Genomic DNA, 22,014 nt, shown 5'->3' on the forward strand with positions numbered 1-22,014 from the left:
ATTTCTCCTTTGAATGTACAAGAGCTCCGGGGGGTGGGGGGGCTCTTGTACATTTCAAAGGAGGAATGCAGAAGTACCTATCGACTAGTCGATGGAAATTTCATCGACTACTCAACTAGTCAATTAACCACAATTTAACATCTTAAACGTGTACTGGCTCCCGCCTGCCTCCCTCACCCTCTGCACTGGTGTCTCTCTATCAGAAGCTGGGGGGGGGGGCAGGGAAGCAGGCAGCTCTGCAGGATCCAGTGCTCATGGGAAGCCAGTTTTTAAGCTGGCTCCTCCAAGCACCGGCTCCCTCCTACCCCTGCAATGCTGCCTCTGTGTAGACAGCAAGAGGGGGAGGCAGCTGGCTTCATGGGAACCAGCACCTGCAGGGAGCCAGCTTTAAGCTGGCTTCTCGTGGGCACCATCTCCTGCCTCCCCCTTCCTTGCTGTCTCTGATACAAAGGTAGCAAGGTGGGGTGCATATATTCATTTGCTTAGGCTTATCAGTTTATCATTTAAATGACTATACGCTAACATCCCTAGTCTCTACAAATACGCAGGCATACTGGTCATCTTGATAACTGTGAAATGTATGAACAGGTAACATATGTATTTATATTGGAAATCATGGTCTTAAAGATCTTGACGTAAAAAACAGGTCATCAAGAGGTAATCAGACTCAGACAGACTCTGTTCAGGCAGGACATAGGAGACACTTCTCTCTCTCTATCTGGTTAGGTGTGCATTATATCTCTCATGAGATAAGCCTATCTGCAAGCAGAGCCAGCTGCTTATTAAAATACTGCAAAGTCAACAAGAACAACCAGCAGGAAGTGTTCTGTTTATGAATAACAATCAAAGGACCATTGAGAGATATATCTGGGATTTCAAAGAGAGGGGAATCTTTCCAAGGAGGAGACAAGAGGATTGCGTGAACCAATGACCACAGCAAAGTCCGGTCAGCATATACTGGATGGATTTGGGGTAAGATTTTGTACTATAGGACATGACAATGTTAAGTAAATTAAGGCTCTGGGAAGCATATTACGATTTTATTTTATATAACAATTTGTTTCCATTAATTCTACTTACTTCACAAATTTCTGTTCTTTCTTAAATAAATTTTTTTTTTTTTACTCAAAACATATCTAAGGATTGTGTATTGAGCAGAATAGTGATCCTGTAGTGTCACTTGTAAGCTGCTCTATATTCCTTTGAAAGTAGCAGAGATGTAAACTCCATGAGTGTCCAGTAGAACAGAAGCTAAGAACTCCAGAGCAGTGTTTCTTACACTTTTTAAGATGGAGGAACACCAAACAATATTTTCTTTTTTATGAGGAACACCAAGGATTTTTTGTTGAGCAAAAAAAGAGGCTGGGGAGAAGCTATTGAGCAAAAAACTTGGGGGTTGAGCCATGCCTGTCAGTCATTCACCTGTAAAGAAAAAGCAAGGCCTCCAGAAGCCTGGAAGGCAGTACAATGCATATGTTGCCAGAGGCAAGTGGTTTTAGAGAACTGCCCCACAGCACACAGGGACATGACATCTAATTTGTTCTTGAGTAAATGGCTAGAACAGAGGTGGGGAACCTCAGTTTGCCTGGATCCAACCCCAGAGGCTCTGGACTTCCCCCCAGCATTGGGGACTCTGCACTGGCACTCCCCATCATCCCACTGCAGAACTGGAGCACACAAAGTCTACTAGTCTACCTCCCCATCCTCCCCACCCAAGCTCTGGTGTGCTAGGAAAACGTGGGTAATGTCTCTCTCCTTCTCAATCAGAGGCCACACCAGTGAGGGGATTTGTTCATTTGTGTTTCTCACTTGTATGCAGCTCTCAACTGGTTTTTCTGTGGGTCAGCAGCCCCCAATCCAAAAAAAGTTCTCCACCCCTCGTCTAGAATAACAAAGAATCAGGCCTGTTAAATGTATGAAGTATACCGTAAAAATGATGTATAATCCACATATGATTTGCACTAAATTATGTCCTTTTGCAATCATCACTTGGTGGTTTCAGACACCGAGAGTGTCTAGTAGCCAGATTTTGAGAATATAGAAAATTATTCAGAATTTGCCTCAAGCATAAACAAGCAATTAATTTCTGCGTGAACATCCAAACAGTTTAATTGTAGTTAGAGAAAATGTTCTTTAACTCCAGTCTATACCTCTAGAAACTTTCTAGTAACTAGTTTTTCCACTGTTGTTGGAATTGGATTACATCAGATTTACTACCAACAATTTTGTGATTGAGTTTGATACAGGTGAAAGTGAGGGACTCTGAACTGCTTTCTAGCCTGTTACAAGGAAAAAATGGTTCTGACCCAGGACTCACTTTTAGCTAAGAGATAAGGGTGTAAGATGCCACATGGGGAAGCAAGGAAATATTTTTCTTTCCTGTATATCCTTTCTGACTGAGCATTTTCTGCCCACTTGAAATATGCAAGTGGAATCCAAAAGCTCTATGATATATGGATTACATCTGCTGTAGTAGGAGAGTAGGTAAATGCTGAATTCTAAGAGGCTGCAATGACAGTGCAGGTATGTCAGGGGGCATTTCTGTCTTCCTGGGGACAGGAGGAGAACGCAGATGGTGAGTGGGGAGATAGAAGATGAGAACCAGCCAAGTACAGCTTGGAGAAAAAGATGGAAAGCCAGTCACACATCTCTGCCTGTAGTAAAGGGAGTACAGATATTTTTATTGAAATACTGATGGGCAGCTAGATATTGGAGAACAAGAATGAGGATTAAAGCAAGGTGCTAAGGGTAGAGAATAGCAGGGGAGGTGATAGCAAGGGAGAGATTAAAAACTGGGAGGTTGCAGATTTGTGTTAGTGCTACTAATTGTAGTGGTACGGTGAGGTTTTCCTAGTTCAGCGGCTACTACTCCCATACTGGGCAAATTATTCAGGCCTTTATATGAAAAGGGAACTTCAGAAGTATTTCATAGATCACTTTTTGGACAGCGTGGGGTGGCCCTGTCACTTTTTCTTCCCAGCTACATCCCAAAGTCAGATCCAGGATCAATAGTGGAAAGAAGCAGATAAACATTTACAGTAGAAACAGCAAGATGTAACAGGAAAACTGCTTTCCTTCTCCTCTTCACAAGCTTTATATTTATCCAAGTGAATGTTCCCCACAGTACTTAACTCATAGGGGACAGTAAGTCAAAATGATATACGTCCAACATAAACAGATTTAAGTATAACCACACAGAGCTTCAACTAAATTTATTTAGTAAATAATCCTACAGAAACTGATGCAAATTCGATGTGATTAGATAATCTGGGGGCAAAGGGGAATTCCCATATTTGATGCTGTCATCTAAAAACAGTTTTCTGCAAGATTGGGCTGATTGACAAGAAATTTGAGTTTACTCTAATGTTTTAATCTTTCCAAAGAAAGAACACAGACACTTAAGTTTTTGTAATCATACTTCCAAGTTCTCAGAATGAAGCAAAAGTCACTAAAATTAAGGATCCACAAAAGTTTTACAATTGCAGATTTTTCTTGGGTCCAATATTAAAATTGAGGGGAGGGGGATATTTTGGAGAAATTTACCCTAGAAAGCTTAGGTGTTAGCGTTAATGGCTCAGATCTCATTATCTGAGGTTAGTGGCATAAGAAAGCTTTGAAGTTTGAAGACCAAAACCATTATATTAATGAAAATCATGAACATGTGTTTGTTGTACTTATAATGAGATAAGAGAACCTCAGTCAGATCTGTTTTTCCCCATCCAATTCATTGGCTCAACCAAATTAAAATCAGAGCCTTGGCATCATTGACTGAAAAAAAGCTGTTACATCAAGCAGAAAACTTGTTTTCTATCAGATTGAGCCAGCAGTCTAAATTATATAATTCATAATGTCTCCACTCATTTGAAAAAAAGAGAGGTTATCAGATTAACGCTTTGTATAGTGCTGTATAGAACTAGTCCCAACTAGCACATTTTATGTGCAATATTTTACAATGCCAGATCAAAATGGTTATAGGACAGTAAATGATCCAACAGAAAATAGTACATAAAGCCCTGATCATTCAAATTAACCCCAATACACAATGTAGGAAAGTTAACCATCAGCAATGCAGGTTATGGTTACAGAGTTGGTGTTACTTTTCCAAGGGTTATTAATCCTAAATCTAGGATCACTCTTGATTATTAATTACATGGACAGAAAAATGAAAAGCAAATAAAGGTATTCATTCTCTTCATAGCTAAACAATCCATGAAGTTTACACATATTTATATACCATAAAATAAATTAAAAATCTGGAGCAGATAAACAAGAGAATATGCCGCTTTATCAATCACAGCAAATTTCATACGCCTATACCTTTTTGTGTGTTTGGTTTTCAAGAAGTTTCCTCAATAGTATTACCTCCAATTCAGCTTGAATGGTTATAGCTCCAGAGAAAGCAAGGCACCAGATGTCCATTTGTGTTGTCAGACAACAAAGCGGTTAAAGTGCTAGCATCTTTTCCTAGAACTCCCAACATTGTTATCACTGGCAGAGTGGAACTGATATTAGCTGTGGGGGAGAACTGTTAGCAAAATTTCAGAAGCAGACAAGATCAGAATGAATCTCTCCGCTGGCAGATTAAATACATTATTTTGCCTTCTCACCCACCGCTTCAAGTTTTTGATTGACTAAAAACAGAATCGTGTGACCAGTTATTAGTCTAAACTGATCAGTTGATGTTGTGAATGCCACGACTATACCAGGGTTCAAAATAAAAAACCTAGATAAATTCATGGAGGATAATAAGTCCATGGCTATCAGGTAGGATGAGCAGAGATTGTATCCTTGGCCTCTGTTTGTCAGCATCTGGGAATGGATGATTGGGGTGTGTCTAGACTACATGGCTCCCCGCTTCATTAAAATAAAAATGGTCGCCATGCTGTGCTGACAATCAGCTGATCCAGCACAGCGTGGCAGTCTAGACGAGGCATGGTCAACAAGGGAAGCCTTTGTTGACCGCTCCGGTAAAGCTTACCAGCTTCCCTTGTCGACCGCACCGTGTCTAGACTGAGCCATGTTATAGGCATGAATAATATATATTATAAGCATTGTTTCCTCTAACTTTTTCTTTTCTTGGGAGGGCTGAATTTTCTTTCAGGTGGGTTGAAATTTCTTATGTGCAACACCAATATTGAGGTAGTATGTAATGTGCACCACCAGTACTAGGAATGTTAGGTAGTGTGTAACCACATCAAATTTTAGCAATTACATGATTATTTGACAGCCCCAGGGGTGGGGCCAGAAGCCAGTGCACGGAAAAGTTTTTCCGTTAAAAGTATTTCCGCAAAAGCGCGTCTAGATTGGTCCCGGAATTATCGTTATAACGATGTGCTTTTGTGCAAAAGCGCGTCTACATTGGCAGGATGCTTTTGCAAAAAAGCAGAAGCCCGGAACCATTTTGCAGAGGGCAAAAGGACACAAGCCCTTTCTGGGGGCGGGCGCTGGAGCTCCTTTGAGACATGTGCTTAAAGGGATCTCCCCGGACAGCCGTTTCTCTCCTGCTGCGTGCTATAGGACCTCTTGCTGGGACTGTCAGCCGTAGCAGTTTTGGTGGTTGAAGGGCTCCTGCCTTGTGACCTCAGCAGCCTGCGTCTGTTTTAAGGGATGCTCGGGTTACCAGGAAGTCCGAGAGCTGATTGCTACTACGGAGCCTCCGAGCATCCACTAGGGCTTTTTTCCATTTAGCCTGCTTTTGCGCAAAACGTCTTAGCTGCCTGTCTACACTGGCCCTTTTGCGCAAAAACATTCCCACAAGAGGATTTTTTCCCCGAACAGGAATGTCAAAGCATTTGTGCAAGAAGCACTGATTTCGGACAGTAGAACATCAGTGCTTTTGCGCAAAAGCAAGCGGCCAGTGTAGACAGCAGGCAAGTTTTTCCGCAAAAGCAACTGCTTTTGCACAAAATCTTGCCAATCTAGACGCACCCTTTCATGTATAGCACAAGCATGCTTTAAGCTGCAGATAACATCTTGCTCAGCTCCTTTGAACTAAGGTGACTTTCACAATGAACACAGTTACAACATGCATTTAGTATTATACATTCCAAATACTGTTATCAGCACTTTGTAAGAACCATACATTAGCATGCTGAAAAACAAAATTCACTGTAACTGTGCCAAATTGAGAACTGAAACAGAACATAACACACATCTTAAGCAGCAGACTACATATACACATCTTAAAGTCATACTGAAACATTATACACTGTTAGGACAAGATAAAATGCAACATTTGTACACCTATACTAATTCTCAGTCCCCACCTTGCAAAAAAGCCATCAAGAGCTATATAAGATACCCACACCTACATACCAACTCTTCCCCATCACCTTTACTCTCCTCTCCAAGTTCCCCCAACTGGTTTCAGATAATAAAATAAAGAATTCTGCCACTCTCTTTTGTTCATTACATCTAAATATTAAATGTATCAATGAATCATTCAACTTCTCAAATCAGATGTGCAAATTAAGCAGGCACGTAACAGGCAGAGGCAAGTTCTATCAGATTTTCTAAAATAAAAGATCACAAAACATAAAAGTGACAGGAGGTAGTATGAAATACAACTTAAAAAGACATGGGCCAAATCTGAGTTTTTTTCCATTACTTTAAAGGCCACATTCTTAGTGGGTGTAAATTATTATAGCTACACTGACTTACAAATACACTTAGCCTAGAAAAGCAAGAACAAGGTACTTAAAAAGAAAAGGATACGACAAGCCTTACAACAGAATGTTCTATTGCCCAGGCAAGAGTAAAGTCACAATGTGTCTTTCATCACCAGAATTGTTTATTCATCCATCTTCCACTAATAGGCATTTTAGGGCCAACTCGGATCAGGCAAGTTATTATTGACCCTAATTAGCAGTTCACAAGCTGTAGCATTCTTCACTCACAGCAGATGAACTTTAAAAATGAAGTGAGATTCTAAGACTCTAAATGTAGAGTACTTCAGATAGGTTATTTATGTGAAGTGTTTGTACGCTCAAATATCCACTGATGAGGCTGAGTGAGGACAAAACCAACATCAATAGAAACTGCCTTTTGGATATAAAACTGTAAGGCATGTCAGCCTGATCATGTAAAATGCTGATATCCCTAGCTTCCTTAGACTTCATGCACCCTGCACCTTTCAACACTAGGCCATCATGATTATTACAAGCAATGAACAGGATAATCAGTTGGGAGAAGAGGGGTTCTACACAGATCTCCACTGCTTCAGATAAGCAGCTGGAATACTGGATATTTAGCCCATCCTGAATCCAGAGACTTTTTTTTAAACAACTAGATAAAGGAAATATTGGTTTGATCTCCAGCTAATTAAGATTTGTATTGTTTTACAAAGTCAAATATTTAAAAATGCACAGACAGGACCACAGATGCAAGATGGTGATTGCATCATCTCGATGAGGCCCCGTGTGGACTCAAAAGCATTGGAAGGAGAGGGTGGACCCATCACCAGTGATTTGTCACACTGCACACCGAAGCGCTCAGCACCAGTTCCTGCATCTGAAGCCCAAGAGTGGATTCCATTAGGAGTTCTGCTCCTTTCAGGTTCGTGGTTTGAAGGCCTTGCTGATCTTGTACTTGACAGCCTGGTGAACTTCCCCCAGGCACTAGAGACATGAATTGTGAGGGTTGCTTATTAGCACTGACTTGAGGCAAGACCTGCAGGGCAGCCACCCAGCTGCTAATTGAGCCCCACCCAGAGGTTTAGGGCTGCCATGCAGAGGGCTTCCTGGCTGGGGAGGGGCACTCCCTCAGCAGCAGAAGCTTCCTGCTCCAGAAAATGAGCATGCTGGTAGGGAAGGGGATAAGGGGGAGCAAGGGAGGGAGTAAGTATGTGACTGGGATGGGAGGGGGCCACAGGGGATGGGAGTTTGGAGCATGCAGTAAGTACAGGAGAGGAGAGGTTTGATTACAGCAATCTGATTACAGCAGCTGGGTTTGCCTGCTATTTCCTGTGAGGAAACCCTGCACTTCTCTAGCTTCCTGGGCTGGGAGGAAGCAAACTACATGGGGTAGGTGGGAGAAATAGGGGGCAGTGCTGGGATCTGGGCAGTGAGATGGGGACAGAAGGGAGTTTGTTTGGGGTATCTTAATTTGTTTTCATCTGGGCTGCTTGCAGCAAGAGCCAGAATGTCTGTATCAGCACAGCTGCCCTATTTGGTCTGAAGATACAGGAATCTCTCCTGGACTGGGGCAGGTGATATGGGGTGGTGCCAAAATTTCAGGTGGGTTAAAAGCTTTTAGGCTGCTTTTGAATACTGGAACAAAAGACTTAGTTCATGACATTTGTATGATTACATTTCAAAGTTTATATAGGTGTTAATGGTTTCAAGTAAGAAAGGAAAGGACTCTAACAACTTTTTTTTAATATTGTAGATATCTATACACTGATATTAATTTTTTTTAATTCTGTGTCACTAGTTAATAGATGGTAAATTGTTAAAACTGGAAGAACTTTACAATGGATTCTGTTTAATTTGTTTGGCCTTTCAATTGGAGTTGAATTCTAGAGAAGTGCTGTGGGGGCTTCTACTTCTGAGTTAGTGACACACACAAGGTGAAAGTTTCAAACCAGAACTGATCTGTTTTATTTGCATAGCATGGATCCTAAATATTCCCCAAAGAAAATGTATAAGCCTGAGTGAATGCCTTTTACTCTCCTTTCTAGTGTCAGTAAATACCATATTAATACTGTCAAGGAGAGCATAACTATTTCTAGTTGACTTACACATTTATTTAGCAACTTAAAGCTGAGCATATTTTTTAGACTTTTACTTAATGGCCATGTCTGATTTAATTATAAAGCTATTTGCAGTATGCCCCATTTTGGTGTGTTTACTAGTTTGAGTTGTTAGCAAGTATGATAATACATGTACTCCAACGGTAGTGTTAGTTTTATTTGATTTAATATTAAATAAACATCATAAGCATTGCTCTGTTAATTATCCCTTTTTAAAAAAAATATATTGTCTTTCATACCTATGGACTGTTTAAAATATAAATATTTATACCTAGGTTTTTTGTTTGTACTGGGACACACTGCGCATCCACATACGGCCTCAATATTGGTGGTGCACATAATAAATTTCAATCTGCCCAAGGATAGAAAACGTTAGCTGCTACCCGTGTTTCCTCTAAGGTCAAAACTTTCCAGCAGTTGTATACACAATGCACACACCTACCTTGGAAAAGTGCTGAGCAAGCACTTGAAGAAGAATATATTTTATTGGACCAACAATAAAGGTGAGGATATAAGATCAGGACTTGAGGAAGAGCTTGGTATAGCTAAAAAGCTTGCCTCTTTCACCAATTCAGGTTGGTCCAAGAAAAGATATTAATTATCTCACCTACTTTATTTCTCTAATGTAAGAGACAGGACATATTTAGAATGTTAGGAGCATGATAAAACAAAAACAGTGATTTTAAAAAAACCAATGAGCTATTAACAGCATCATTTCAATTGCCCCTTCCCCCATGAGTTTAAAAAAAAAAAAAAAAAAAAGTATCACATATGCACAACATAATTTAATTTCTGGTTTTGAGGTTGTTCCAAGAATGAGAACAGGGGAAAAATGAGAACCTTAGCCACACAATCCAAACTGCTAAATGAATGTTACAGAAGATTATTACATATTTTATTTTATTTAAATAAAGATTACTAGTCAATATTAACTCCTTGACAAAGCTGCAAATGGGGATAAACATGGTTTGCTATTATTTCTTTGTTTCCATAGTATAAGAAGTGAAACTATACATATAAGGTAGATGTGAGTTAGCCCTCTTGGCAGTCTGATTATATGTTCCTGGCATTGAGTTTATTCTGTTGTTTTTCTTCATGATGAATGACTAACATCAGCATATTCTAGCTAAATCAGGAGTGCAACAGTGAGATAAATGTGCACATAAAAGACAAGGGAAGTCAACAGAAGAACTCCTATTGTCTTCAATGGAGCTGGAATAAACCCCGTATGAACAAGTGGAAAGTTCAGTCTGAACGGTCATTCTGTTGAAAATACCACTAAGCCTTGGTCTACATTATTATTTTGAAATAACCCCCCTGAGGTAGAATTTACAAGCAGAGCATCCACACTACCAAGCCTGTTATTTTTAAATAATGGGCTGCCTTTTTTTAAAAAATATGGGCAGGAGACTTGTGAACCTCCCCTTTAAATAACTGAATGCACATTCAATGACACACGTGGCACCTGCTCAGCCTGGCACTGAAGTGCTCCTTGCAGGGGTCCAGGCTGCCCATGTAGGTCTTCATGAATCAGGGGAGCAAGGGGTAGGCTGTGTCACCCAGGATGACAGTGGGCATGTCCACCTCCCAACCCTGAGGGTGCAGTCTGGGAAAAAAGTGCCAGTGTGCATCTTTCGGAATAGGCAGGAGATTCGGAAGATGCAAGAGTTGTGTGCCTTTCCCACCCACCTGATATTGATGTAACTGAAGCATCCCTTGTGGATCCACAATGGCATGGAGCACCATGGAGAAGTACCCCTTTCTGTTGATAACATATGAGGCACAGTAGTCAGGGGACAGAATGGGGATGTGCATGCTGTCTATGCCCCTCCCCCACAGTTGGGAAAGCCCATGGTGGCAAAGCCGTCCTCGATGGTGTCTATGTTCTCCAGAGTGACAACCCTCCATAACAGAATGTGACCAAGCAGCCACAGGAAGTATCTGCCCTCTTGGTGCCCTCCCCAGAGTGCTTCGGGAGGTTCCAACACCAAGGCAGGCTCCCATCAACGTGGGTGCGCTATTTCATACTAATTCTAACTAATTTTGATGCCTCTTCATAGCGGGGACACACTATTTCAATTTTGTTAAATCAGGAGTTAGGTCGATTTTAGTAATTTAATTTCCTATCGTAGATATGGCTTAAGTGCGCTAAAAGCAATGTAAATTGAAGTGGTGGTTTTTATTGATGAAACAAACTTGGTCATTATTAAAATTAGTTCTATTTGAATGATTGATTTGTTTTGGTTCAGTCAAACCTAAATAAAATTGTTTCATGACCCAAAATGGAAAAAAATTGTTTCATCTGTAACAATATGTTCTATTCATTTTTACTTTTTTAAAAATTGAAGTAAAAGGCAACATACAAAGATATTTCAAACTGAAATACTGAAACATTTCATTCTGAATTTGTTAAAAAGAAAACATTTCAGTTTTGTTCAGATCCTCCCTTTCCCATCTGAAACAATTCAGTAAATTTAACCCAAATTTCTTACATATTTTAGCTGACCCAAATCTGCCTTTTAGCCAGAAAAGTTTCGTCCAAAAATTTCACCCAACTCTAATTAGAACGTGAGCACATATAAAACACTTAATTGAGGTTACCAGTTTTCTCTTATACTTAGAATAGAAGTTTCTTTGGTAAATTTTGGTTTCTACTTTACAAACCCACTAGAAACTATACGGAGACCACAGACTTGTTTCACGAAGCATCTGTCACCTATGAAGTTGCTCAATTCTCCATTACTATCCATGTGGGTGGGATTTAAAGTTTATGACAAAGTTGAATGACTGCATGTGTAAAATCTTAGCCCTGTTGGAATTAGAGGGAGTTTGGCCAATGATTTCAGTGCAGCCAGGATTTTGCCTCATTTCTTCCATTACCAAACCTATGAGACTCCCAGTCCTGTAGCCACTTACTATAAAATAAAAAATAAACAAATCTCTTCCCTCCTTTATGTGCTTTACTGTTAGACACCAGAAAGAGAGGAAAATATAAAAATATTTCTTAATTATTTTAAATTACTTCTCTCATTGTTTATTAACCCCTTGAAAGATTAAAATTAAAGAGAGGTTACTTACCAAACTTTTTTTTCCTCCATTCCTCCTCGGGGACATTGGTTTATTATTGGAGGGTTGCTCCTTATGCATGCTGGTCTAGTAGCACTCATCTTTTTTCTTTAAAAAAAAAAAGGAATAAATATAATGAGTAATTTAAAAATACAGGTGAACAATTTCACGTATTTTCAAATATATACCCAAGAGAAACAGAGTAGGTTAAATTTTGGACAAGTGTTTTATGACCAATTCTGTCTTCTTCACTCAAGTAATCTCCAATTTAATCAAGGGGACTACTTGAATGAATAAACTAAAAAGGATTTATCCACAGTTTTTCAGAATTGCTAGTTCTGCAGAAGCCAACACCGATTGTCTTTTGTTTACTTCCTTGACTGTGTGCCAGCATAGTTCATGTCAGCAGGATTACTCATAGAACTATGCATAATGTTAGTTATGTTCCCACAAAGCAGCAGCCAGAGCTAACATATAACTGTGGAATGATCCTCAGAACATTGGTGGATCAATTGGCTTTTCACGTGTTTAAAAATGTAGAGGAACTTCTTTGCTCAACTGTTTCACTTAAGGTCATATTTCAGCCCAAATTGATAAAGTGCCATTTCCAGGAATGAGGCCTGAAGTCATTCTATAAAACAAAGTCCTTATAGAAGTCATTCTATAAAACAAAAACAGTCAATTTTCATTCTGTAACATTTCTGAAAGATACGTTCCAAGTCTGTGCTGCTTAATGCTAATTAGAAGTATAAACCAAGGCCCCCAAAACTGAGACAGTTTGAAACATAATGAAATATGAGCCACAGAAATTATATGAAACTTCTCTGCAAATGTTTCTTTTTTATTTTTAAAAATAATCAAAGTAATGCCAAACATTTTCAGCCATCAGAATCATCTTGTTTCTGTTGAGCAAGCTCTGGATTTTATCAGGCTAAAAGTATTTACATCAGCAGTACAGCATAGATCAGTGTCTTCTGAAGACTAATGAATAAAAATGAATAAAAATGACCTGAATGAAGCCACTAGAAGCTAGGAAACTCTGGTAAACATTTTTTTCCCTTTCGTCAAATAAAAAGGTCCAGAGATCCATTACTTCCATGAGCTTGAAGCAGAACCGCACCCAATAGCTACTAGCAGTTGGGAAATGGCTCATCCCAGTGGGCAGCAGACTCTGCCCAGGGGACCCAGCCTCCCAAGATTGCCATGGACAGAGGCTGCTCTGTGGGAGGCAAAGAAGCCTCTTCCACAGGGAGCTCAGACCCTTTCCCCGCCTCTCCTGTGGACAGAGGCTGCTTCAAGGCATCCTCCCCTGCCCCCTCCCTCTTCCTGCTGCTGCTGCCTCTGATAGAGGCAGCAGCTTGGGGAGTACAGGCAACACCATGGAGCCAGTGCTGGGGGGAACCAACTGATGCAGCAATAGCGGGGGGGAGGGGTAGTCAACAAGATTAACTGATAAGCCTAGGCTTATCGGTTAATCATATAGTCAACAGCACACTGACATCCCTGATCCTTGTGATGTAGGAAATGGTGTGGTGCCTATGCTTTTGGCACTCAAGTGGTCAGCGCCAATGATGCAGCTGTAGGGATGGATGTCAGTGTTGGCTTCTGAACACTCTGTGCCACTGGAACAGATGAAGGCACTGTAGGCTGTGGGGAGTGCCTTGGTGTTATGTTTAGTTCCACTATGCCATAGCAGAATAGGAGGACATCAGTTTGCCTCATTTCCAAGTCAGTCTGTTTGGAGTCAGGGTTATCATGGTAAATGCAGTACTGGAGGATCCTGTGGTCTTGTATATACTCAATCTCAGTATGGTTGGCACCAAAGATAGGGAATGACCAGGACCACTTCTTTATTTTCGGTCTTTCAGGGGAGAAGTTGATACTCTTTTCCTCTGAGCTTTTTTTGGAACAATGAGCCTTCTTGTGTGGAGAAGAGGATATCTCTGGATATCTTTATCTAAAGGTCTGTTGGCTAAGATTAGATACCGGTCACTGAGATTTGTCCATGAGAATAAGTTTGAGACACAAGTCTCTGTCTTTTAAGGCTTTAGCCTTTAGGTTACTGCAGTGAGAACACTTCCAAGATATACATGTCTCACCTAAGCAACAAACAATGAGAGTGCCTGTCCAACAGCAACACCAACACCCCCTATGTTCTAAAATCTGATTTGTTTATTTTATGTGTGTTCACTTTTTTTGATTGTATCCCTTTGGTGCATATATGGTCATGCCAATTTTCTTCCACAATTTAATCCGAGGAAGTGGGTCTGGCCCACGAAAGCTCATCACCTAATAAACCATCTTGTTAGTCTTTAAAGTGCTGCATAGTGTCTTTTGTCCAACACCATGATTGCCTACCAACAGGAAAAGCAACATTTGAAGCCCAGTGAACCAGGCATACTGAAACTATGGAAGTTCAACCATATAGGTGAACAGTAACACAATAGTAGCCAAGTTAAACTGTAACAGGAAAAGCTTAAATAATAAATAGTCTAGCAGCACTTTAAAGACTAACAAAACATGTAGATGGTATCATGAGCTTTCGTGGGCACAACCCACTTCTTCAGATGAATGGAGTTATTAGAGGTTCAGTTCCAAAACAAATAGGAGATGGGGGTGGGGGAGGAAGGGAAAAAGGGGGGAAATCAATTAGAGTGTTCATGTTACATACATGAAGCTGATAGAGAAGATGCAATTTTTCTTAATTACAGAGTTTGGTTTTTTTAAGTCATTAGGATATATGCACAAAACAGTAGTGTGTAAGATTGCAGTTTTCCTACATCATAGCATTTTGTTTCTCACTGAATATAAGAGCATTGTAATCTCATTCCACAAAGTAACACACTTTATCAGCATAGCAGGTTAATCCTGCTCTTTTGATCTGTGAAAAAGAGGCTGAACAAAGGACACTCGGCCTTAGGGTCCGCTTACAAAGGTGGTAATGCTATACCAGAAGTAGAAGTTTTTCGTCCACATGTATGTTTTTTGGAAGAATCCTACTTCTCTATCTCTCTCCCTCCTGCCCAAGAGCATAGGTTTGCATTTGGGTTTGAAATAGATTAACAGCACCGCAAAATGAATCTCAATTTTTCCTAGACCGTATATCTATTACAGAGCTGGCCAACCAGTTAGAGACGAAGAGCCAAAATATCGTGGATAGAGTGTGAAGAGCCACATATTATATATTTTTATATGTCTGTATGTAGACAGACAGATGTAGTGATAAAAACAACATTACAGGACATTTTGGACAAAAAACAAGTCTTTAGACACTTAAAAAAATTCAATGCCAGTCCATAGATCTTCAGGGAACTTGACAAGGAACAAACATCAACTGGAAAAAAACAAAAAAAACAACAAAAAAACCCACCCTTTAAAAATACAGTAATAATCTCACACTAAAAAAGTAAGTTTCCCCACCATGTATTTTAAATGTAACACTACTGCCCTATTATGTCCTGTGAGGTGTTTTGGTTTTTTTTAAAATTAAACTGAAGTAAATTAGCACAATTTGAAGTGCCTGTTCCATTCCAGCTTGTTGATCTCTGGTATGGTTTCCCCCCCCCCCCTTTTTTTTCCACTTATGAAAATTATGGCTTTTTTATAATTCTAAAAATTCAGGTCTGTCCCAGACTGCAAATATGAGAGGTTCAAAAACAATAAGGGAGAGATTCATATCTCAGAATAATTGCTTCAGCCTGGCAAACAATAGCCTTTGAATTTTCTTTAAAGAAACAGTGTAAAGCAGGTATATGCTGATTCTTTTTTGCGAAATGTAAATATGACGTCTGTGTTGGCAGCCTTATTCTGCATCCATGAAGACTTTGAGTTTAAGGTGCTTCAGCCCCCTCTGCTCTAACCCAATGCCCTTCCCCTCCGGCAGAGCCAGGCACCCCCGCCCTTCTCCCCAGCTCTAACCCAATACCTGCGTCCCGGAGCCACCACTGCCGCCACATGCTTCTCCTCCAGGGTGCGTGCGCATTCTGAACACGTGGCTCAGAACTAGCAAGAGCCATATTTCTTTAAGCCGGTGTTCTCAAACTTTGTGATACTGCTACCCCCCGGGGGCTCTGGACCCAGAGTTTGAGAAACGTGGCTTTAAGCAAAGAGCCACATGTGGCTCAAGAGCTACGATTATGTCATCCTTCAGGATATTTTTTTTAATACATATCTAGAGAGGAGCTTGGTCCTTCTGTGAGGGCAGAGGACTGGACTGGATGACCTCTCAAGGTTCCTTCCAGTTCTAGTGTTCTATGATTCTATTGTAAAGATGTAAATCATATTTCCTTATAAGGCAGTTACTAAAGAGTCAAAAGGTCTACGCTCATATTAGCAATTCCCCTGTCAGTAAATGAGAGCTCCCTTTTAACAAAAGCACTTTAAAAAAACATTTTATTTTGGGGATAACACTGGATTTTAGTCTATGCAAATGTAGGTCCCTGGATCAGTTTCTCTTAGATATCCATTAAATTAGTACAACAACAAGATGGAACTACACAGTTTTACTGGTGGAGATGGGATAGCAGGCCACAAAAAATCTGCACCGCACACCAGTGCAGGGGAATAATCAGAAGGTCCAAAAAAATTACATGCAAGTTACAAACAGGCCATGATTATCAAATTAGCCTCTGTTTCATTGGCAATGGTAGAAATAATGATAACCTAACTTCTGCATTTCCAGCACAGATTCCCCTACACCAGTGGTCCCCAACCTTTTGAGGTTGTCGGGCGCCAGGGGCGTGGCCGTTCGCCCGCCAGGCGCCGGGGGGCGGCCCCCCCATAGCCGCATGCCCGGGGGCGGCCCCCCCCCCATAGCCACGCGCCCGGGGCCACCGCCCCCCCCCCCCCCCCCCCCCCCGGGGCCGCGCGCCCGGGGCCGACGCTCCCTGCAAGCGCCGCGCCATGTGCCCGGGGCCAGACCAGCCCCGAGCACCTGGCGGGCACATGCAAATGCCCCCGCAGGCACCATGGCGCCCGCGGGCACCGTGTTGGGGACCACGGCCCTACACCGTGGCCTCAAACAAACAAACAAACAAAGGAGCAGCATCTGACCCCTAAAGTTCAGATTCTCTTTTTCCTTCACTTCTTAGTTAGGCAAGATGCCAGCAGAAAAAGGCCTTCATAAATAAGGCCACAGTGAATTTAGTGAAACACTAAAGACCTCTACTCACAATTATTCATTAACGTTTCATTAACATTACCCCCACAGTCCTTCCTCCTCTACTGTTCAGCAAATGCCTCCCTTTACTGAAAATTATGCAATGCATTTCTGACACAGGAACTGTGGCAAAAATCTTTCGAGGGTTTTATTATAAACAAATCAAAACAGGTAGGTAGACAGTTACTAACTTCTGCTCCTCAGTCTCTCAAGAGAAACAAGAGCCCTTATGTCCATAAAGGCACATTATCAACCCTTTACTAGATATACAGCATGTGGTACTTTTTATTGAACACACTTATAGCTCTGCTGCTTTCTGCAAAGTCTCTCATTTCCACACACAAACATAACAGGCAGAACAGCTTCTAACCAGAACAATGCCTTAAGCAAACAGCATGTTAAAGCACAGATTTTAAGTTTATGTAATTAAACAATGATGTTGCTTCAGCAGCAAGTGCTGCAAATAATCCTCTCTGCAAACATTAAATAAACAATTTCAGATATTTTGCAGCAGTTGCCAGACATGTTCATATCACTAAGACACTTGGCATAACCTAATATAAAGAAAGAGGCCCTTCCAACAACATACTTAACGTAAGTTAGAATTCTAGATGAAAAAAAACTCTCCTATATATATAGTGGGTAGATAAATCCCTCAAGTACCAGGCAATACTAGAAAATTTCACATTGCATAATCACTTCAGCACAAATCAGTAGATTGTGGACTTTGTTCCTTATGCATTATAGTTATTCCAAATAGTTTTTGACCATGGTGTAATAGTAGAAGAATGCCATTATTTAGCTCCTGGAAACTGACCTGCAATGGCAGTCATTTTGCTTTTGAAATACTGTATTTGCCTCATGTTCCAAAGGACTTGCACAAGTACATTTAAAAAAAAAATACCTTAAATGTACTTCATCTCCTCCCCCAGGTCAGTCCTTACAAGTCCCACCACATTCAATTAATTCCTGTTCTATTTAGAAGAACAAATATGTTAAATATAGACTTAATACAAGTGTATATACAAAGGTACGATAATCATAACGTATTGAAAATGTAAAGAACCAGATGAAAGAAGATGGCTGGGAGGATTGTATTTCGCATAAGATGCCTTTCACTTCAAGGGATACATCTACTCTACAGCTGGGATCTGTGCTCATTTAACAGATCTAACAAAGACCAGGGATGTAAAATCCCATTTAATTAACTAGTTAAAAGTTAAGTTTAACTGCCTTAAGTAAGGTCATCAACATCACTTCAGATCCATTCCCGGTTGGTGGTAACAATCTATCAGTCCCTATCTGACACCTATATGTGAAATAAGATCATGTTCTCAATCTAGCACCTAATGAACCATTGCCAATTTTATATAAAAAAAAAATACTGTGTGCTAGGCTCTGTTATTGGCAGCTGCATTACAACAGTCCAAGTTTCAAAAGGGGCCAGATTGAGCCCTAAAAGTGTAATGATCTTATGTCCCACATAAAGGACTATAGATCCTCATCCTACTGCTGATAGTAGTTAGGCTGTCTATTACAGTGGTCCTCAACCTTTCCAATCTACTGTACTTGTTTCAGCAGTCTAATTTGTCTTGTGTATCCAAAAACTACTTGCTTGCTTCAAACCCACTTGATTACAAAATGAGACATAAAAATACAAAAGTGTGACACTCTATTACAGAAAAATTGCTTACTTTCTCATTTTACCATATACTGTAATTATAAAAAAGGGTTTGACAGAAATATAAATGTTTCAGTTAGGGAGGTGAAAAGTTAACCAGTTAATCAGCAAGCATCACCCTTAACCAGTGATGCTTACCAGTTCAGGTTAACCAGTGGGGGCAGGAGCAGCCTCTGTCTGTGCAGAGTCATAGCACCCTGCAGGCATGGGCTGCTCCAGAGTTCAGAGCCCAGGCACTCCACAGGCAGGACTGCTCAGGCTGAGCTGGAGCAGCCACTGCCTGTAGGGGGGGCGGGGGGGCCTCCAACCCAGACTCGGCAGGCAGGGGGGCTGCTCCAGCCCAGTGGGGCTAGAGCACCCCAACCTCCCGTGCACCCTTTAATCAGTTAACCAGTTAAACATAATTAACCAATTAAACAGGATTTTACATCCTTAATTTCAGTGTGGCACTGGAGACTTGTTAGCCTTGTCTGAAGCCAGATCCATGCTTGCCACCTTGAATACTGGTCCCGCACTTATACACCCCCATAATCTGTCCCACAACCCTCCCTGGGGAAAGCAACCGCTAGGCTGAGAAACACTGATAGATTGAGTACCCCCTGGAAGACCTCTACATACCCCCAAGGTACGTGTACCCCTGGTTGAGAGCCACTGAGGAAAAAATATTTATGGAAGCCAGACACCCTTAGAAGATCATGAACTCCTCTGTTAGTCTCCAGACAAAGAAAATTAAAGCAAGAGACAATAGGGAACAATGCACATTTGTATCAAACTGAATCCAGAATCACGAATATAGTATTCTTTTATGCAGCAGAAGAATCACTGGTTTACAATAGAGTTCTGAGTGGGCCTAATCTTTTAGTTCGGAGCACCTACCTCTTCTTCTGGTGACGAAAAGCCACAAAAAATGAAGCAAGACAACTACTTTACAAAACATCCACGAATAAAAGTGAAACAAATAGATGGGAAAATTGCAGTGCCGATGCCAGTGCTGCACCTTTTCTAAAAACTGTAGTCACCTTTCAATTACTAAATTCCCTTGAGGGGTCCAAATTCACACTCACTGACTTCAATGACAGCAGAAGTGGGTATTCTCATGTATCCTTGTAAAAACCGTAAATGCATATTTTTTCCAGAGAGTTGTATTTACAAAAACGGGTAACTATTAAAAATTACCATTGGTTCATCTAATCTGCAATTCCGTTTCCTGGAAGAAGCCATAACTCAATTTTGCACTAATTCACATTGGTGAAATAGAAGGTGAAAGGGTATGACAATACTATATTGACCAGCCTGGCAAACTATTAAGGTTTGTTTGTTTTGTTTAAAAAACAAAGTAAAGTAAAAAAATCTTTTAAATTAGGTGGAAAATTTGGAGTGAGGAGAGGCAGTCCTGTCTTTAGAGGAAAGTGGCTGTAAGAAAAACATACAAATTCAAGTGTTTCAATACTCTCTATCCTTTTCCATAATCTCACCTAAGAGGAGCATGCACACACACGTATGTTCCCTTAAATCTGATTATCCACAAAAACAGTCTTAGAAAACAAATCCAAACAATTTATCTGAAGCCTCAACTTAAAAAATCATGAGTTGAATTACAGTAGCTCCTTGCTTAACACTGTAGTTATGTTTTCTTTTAAAATAAGTTCTAATCAGAGGATTGTCTGGGGACCTGCTCATGGGTTCCCCGAGTTTCTCATAAAGCAGGCAACCTATGTCTCTAGAGCCAAATATGGCTCTTTTGTCATTCCCAAAATACACACAACTTTTTAAATTAAAATGAAATAATTCAAAATTTTAAAAACGCATAATTACTCTTCAAAAAAAAATTTCTGTCTATATTACCTTTAACTGTTAATTTTAACAACCATCCATCCTCTCCTCTCATTGGGGTCATGCATATTCTCTTTTTATTTGATTGTTCAAGAAATCCTTCCATCATCATACGTGATGAACTCTGAAACCTCAACAGTAAAAATGGCGAAGAGGAAGAGAGAGATGACAAATACAGAAATTTTCAACAGGAATGGACAGACTTGCATGCATTTATGGATAGGTCTTAATCTCCACACCGTCTCATTTGAAGTGAGAGACTGTTCTCAAACAAACAAAAATGAGTTTCATGACAAAACATGCAGCATTTGCTACAAAATACCCTGAGGGTGATGATGCACGAAAAAAGGCCTGCAAGGAGCTGCAGCAAAAAATGAACATTGGAAAAAATAGCCTGCTGGCATGGTCAAAAAAGGTGGGAGCTTAAGCTCTGCAAGTTTTGCAGGCTCATACAGCATTATTCGAGAGGGTAATAATGCTTTCAACTGATGGGGATTATATGAAGAAACACATGCTAAAAACTGGTCATGAACTATTTTATGAGTTTCACAATAAGGACATAAAATCTTACAGAAAATTCAAGATATGCAATTATTGACAAAAACAGTTCATGACAGAGATGTGAAGATGGCCCATCAAATCAACAGGGAAGAAATGCAAAATTTGAGTACAGTTACTTATTTTTTCTTTGCTTTGAAAAAGACAACTGACATACGTGACATTAATCAATTCTGTATTGCTTGATGATATATTTGTGGAAATGCTGTGCACCATGAAATGACCAAGATATAACCAATGAAAAAAATCAAACAAGGGGCAAAGACATCCTTAAAATTGTGATGAGCTTTGTAAACGAGAAATAAATACAGTTGGATAATCTTGTGTCTATGTTTACAAACAGTGCACCTAACATGGTCGGCAAATACAGGATTCCTTACACTTGTCAGACCAGCTGAACCACCTGTTTTTGAGCTTTCGTTGCATTGTGCATCAGGAGGCACTTCGTGCGCAATCTTGTGGAACTGAACTCAGAAATGTAATGGGAATGGTCATTCATATTGTCAGTTGGATTCCTGCCCAAGCCTTTAAACACCATGAATTTCAGTCAGAGCTTGAGGAAATAGATTCTGAATACCTACTAATGCACAATGTTCACTGGATATCTTGTGGCAAAGTTTTGTCTCATTTTGCCACCTGCATTAATGAGATTAAGTCATTTTTGGATATAAAGGGTGTCAAACATGCTGAGCTTCCAAACTCTGACTGGTTGCTGTCTCATTGACATTACTCATTGACATTTTACTGTCTCATTGACATTACTGGTCATTTGAATGAGTTGAACTATAAGGGCAAGGAAATACAGACCTGACTGCAGCAGGCAGTGTTTGGATTTGAGTCAAAATTGACTGTCTCCATCAAAGATATCGACATATGCAGACTGGCACGTTTTGAAGGATTACGAATATTTTGTGATCAGAGAGAGAATCCAAATAACAGCCTTGATTTGCAGCAGTGTTCTGGGTTTGT

At 40.4% G+C, this 22,014-nt stretch overlaps 1 protein-coding gene across 3 annotated transcripts in view; it reads right to left on the minus strand.

The window, feature by feature from the left end:
- Window positions 1–22,014, minus strand: part of ARHGEF3 (Rho guanine nucleotide exchange factor 3) — a 257,794-nt gene that overhangs the window by 224,725 nt on the left and 11,055 nt on the right. For all 3 annotated transcript variants that reach the window (XM_089781202.1, XM_006130911.5, XM_006130912.5), the window contains exon 2: window positions 11,828–11,923. In XM_089781202.1, coding sequence (XP_089637328.1) covers window positions 11,828–11,916 — 89 coding nt within the window. In that variant the 5' untranslated portion in view covers window positions 11,917–11,923. The remainder of the gene's footprint in view (window positions 1–11,827; window positions 11,924–22,014) is intronic.

Source organism: Pelodiscus sinensis, chromosome 11 (assembly GCF_052426305.1).
Source record: "Pelodiscus sinensis isolate ZL-2025 chromosome 11, ASM5242630v1, whole genome shotgun sequence".
NCBI classification, from domain to species: Eukaryota; Metazoa; Chordata; order Testudines; family Trionychidae; genus Pelodiscus; species Pelodiscus sinensis.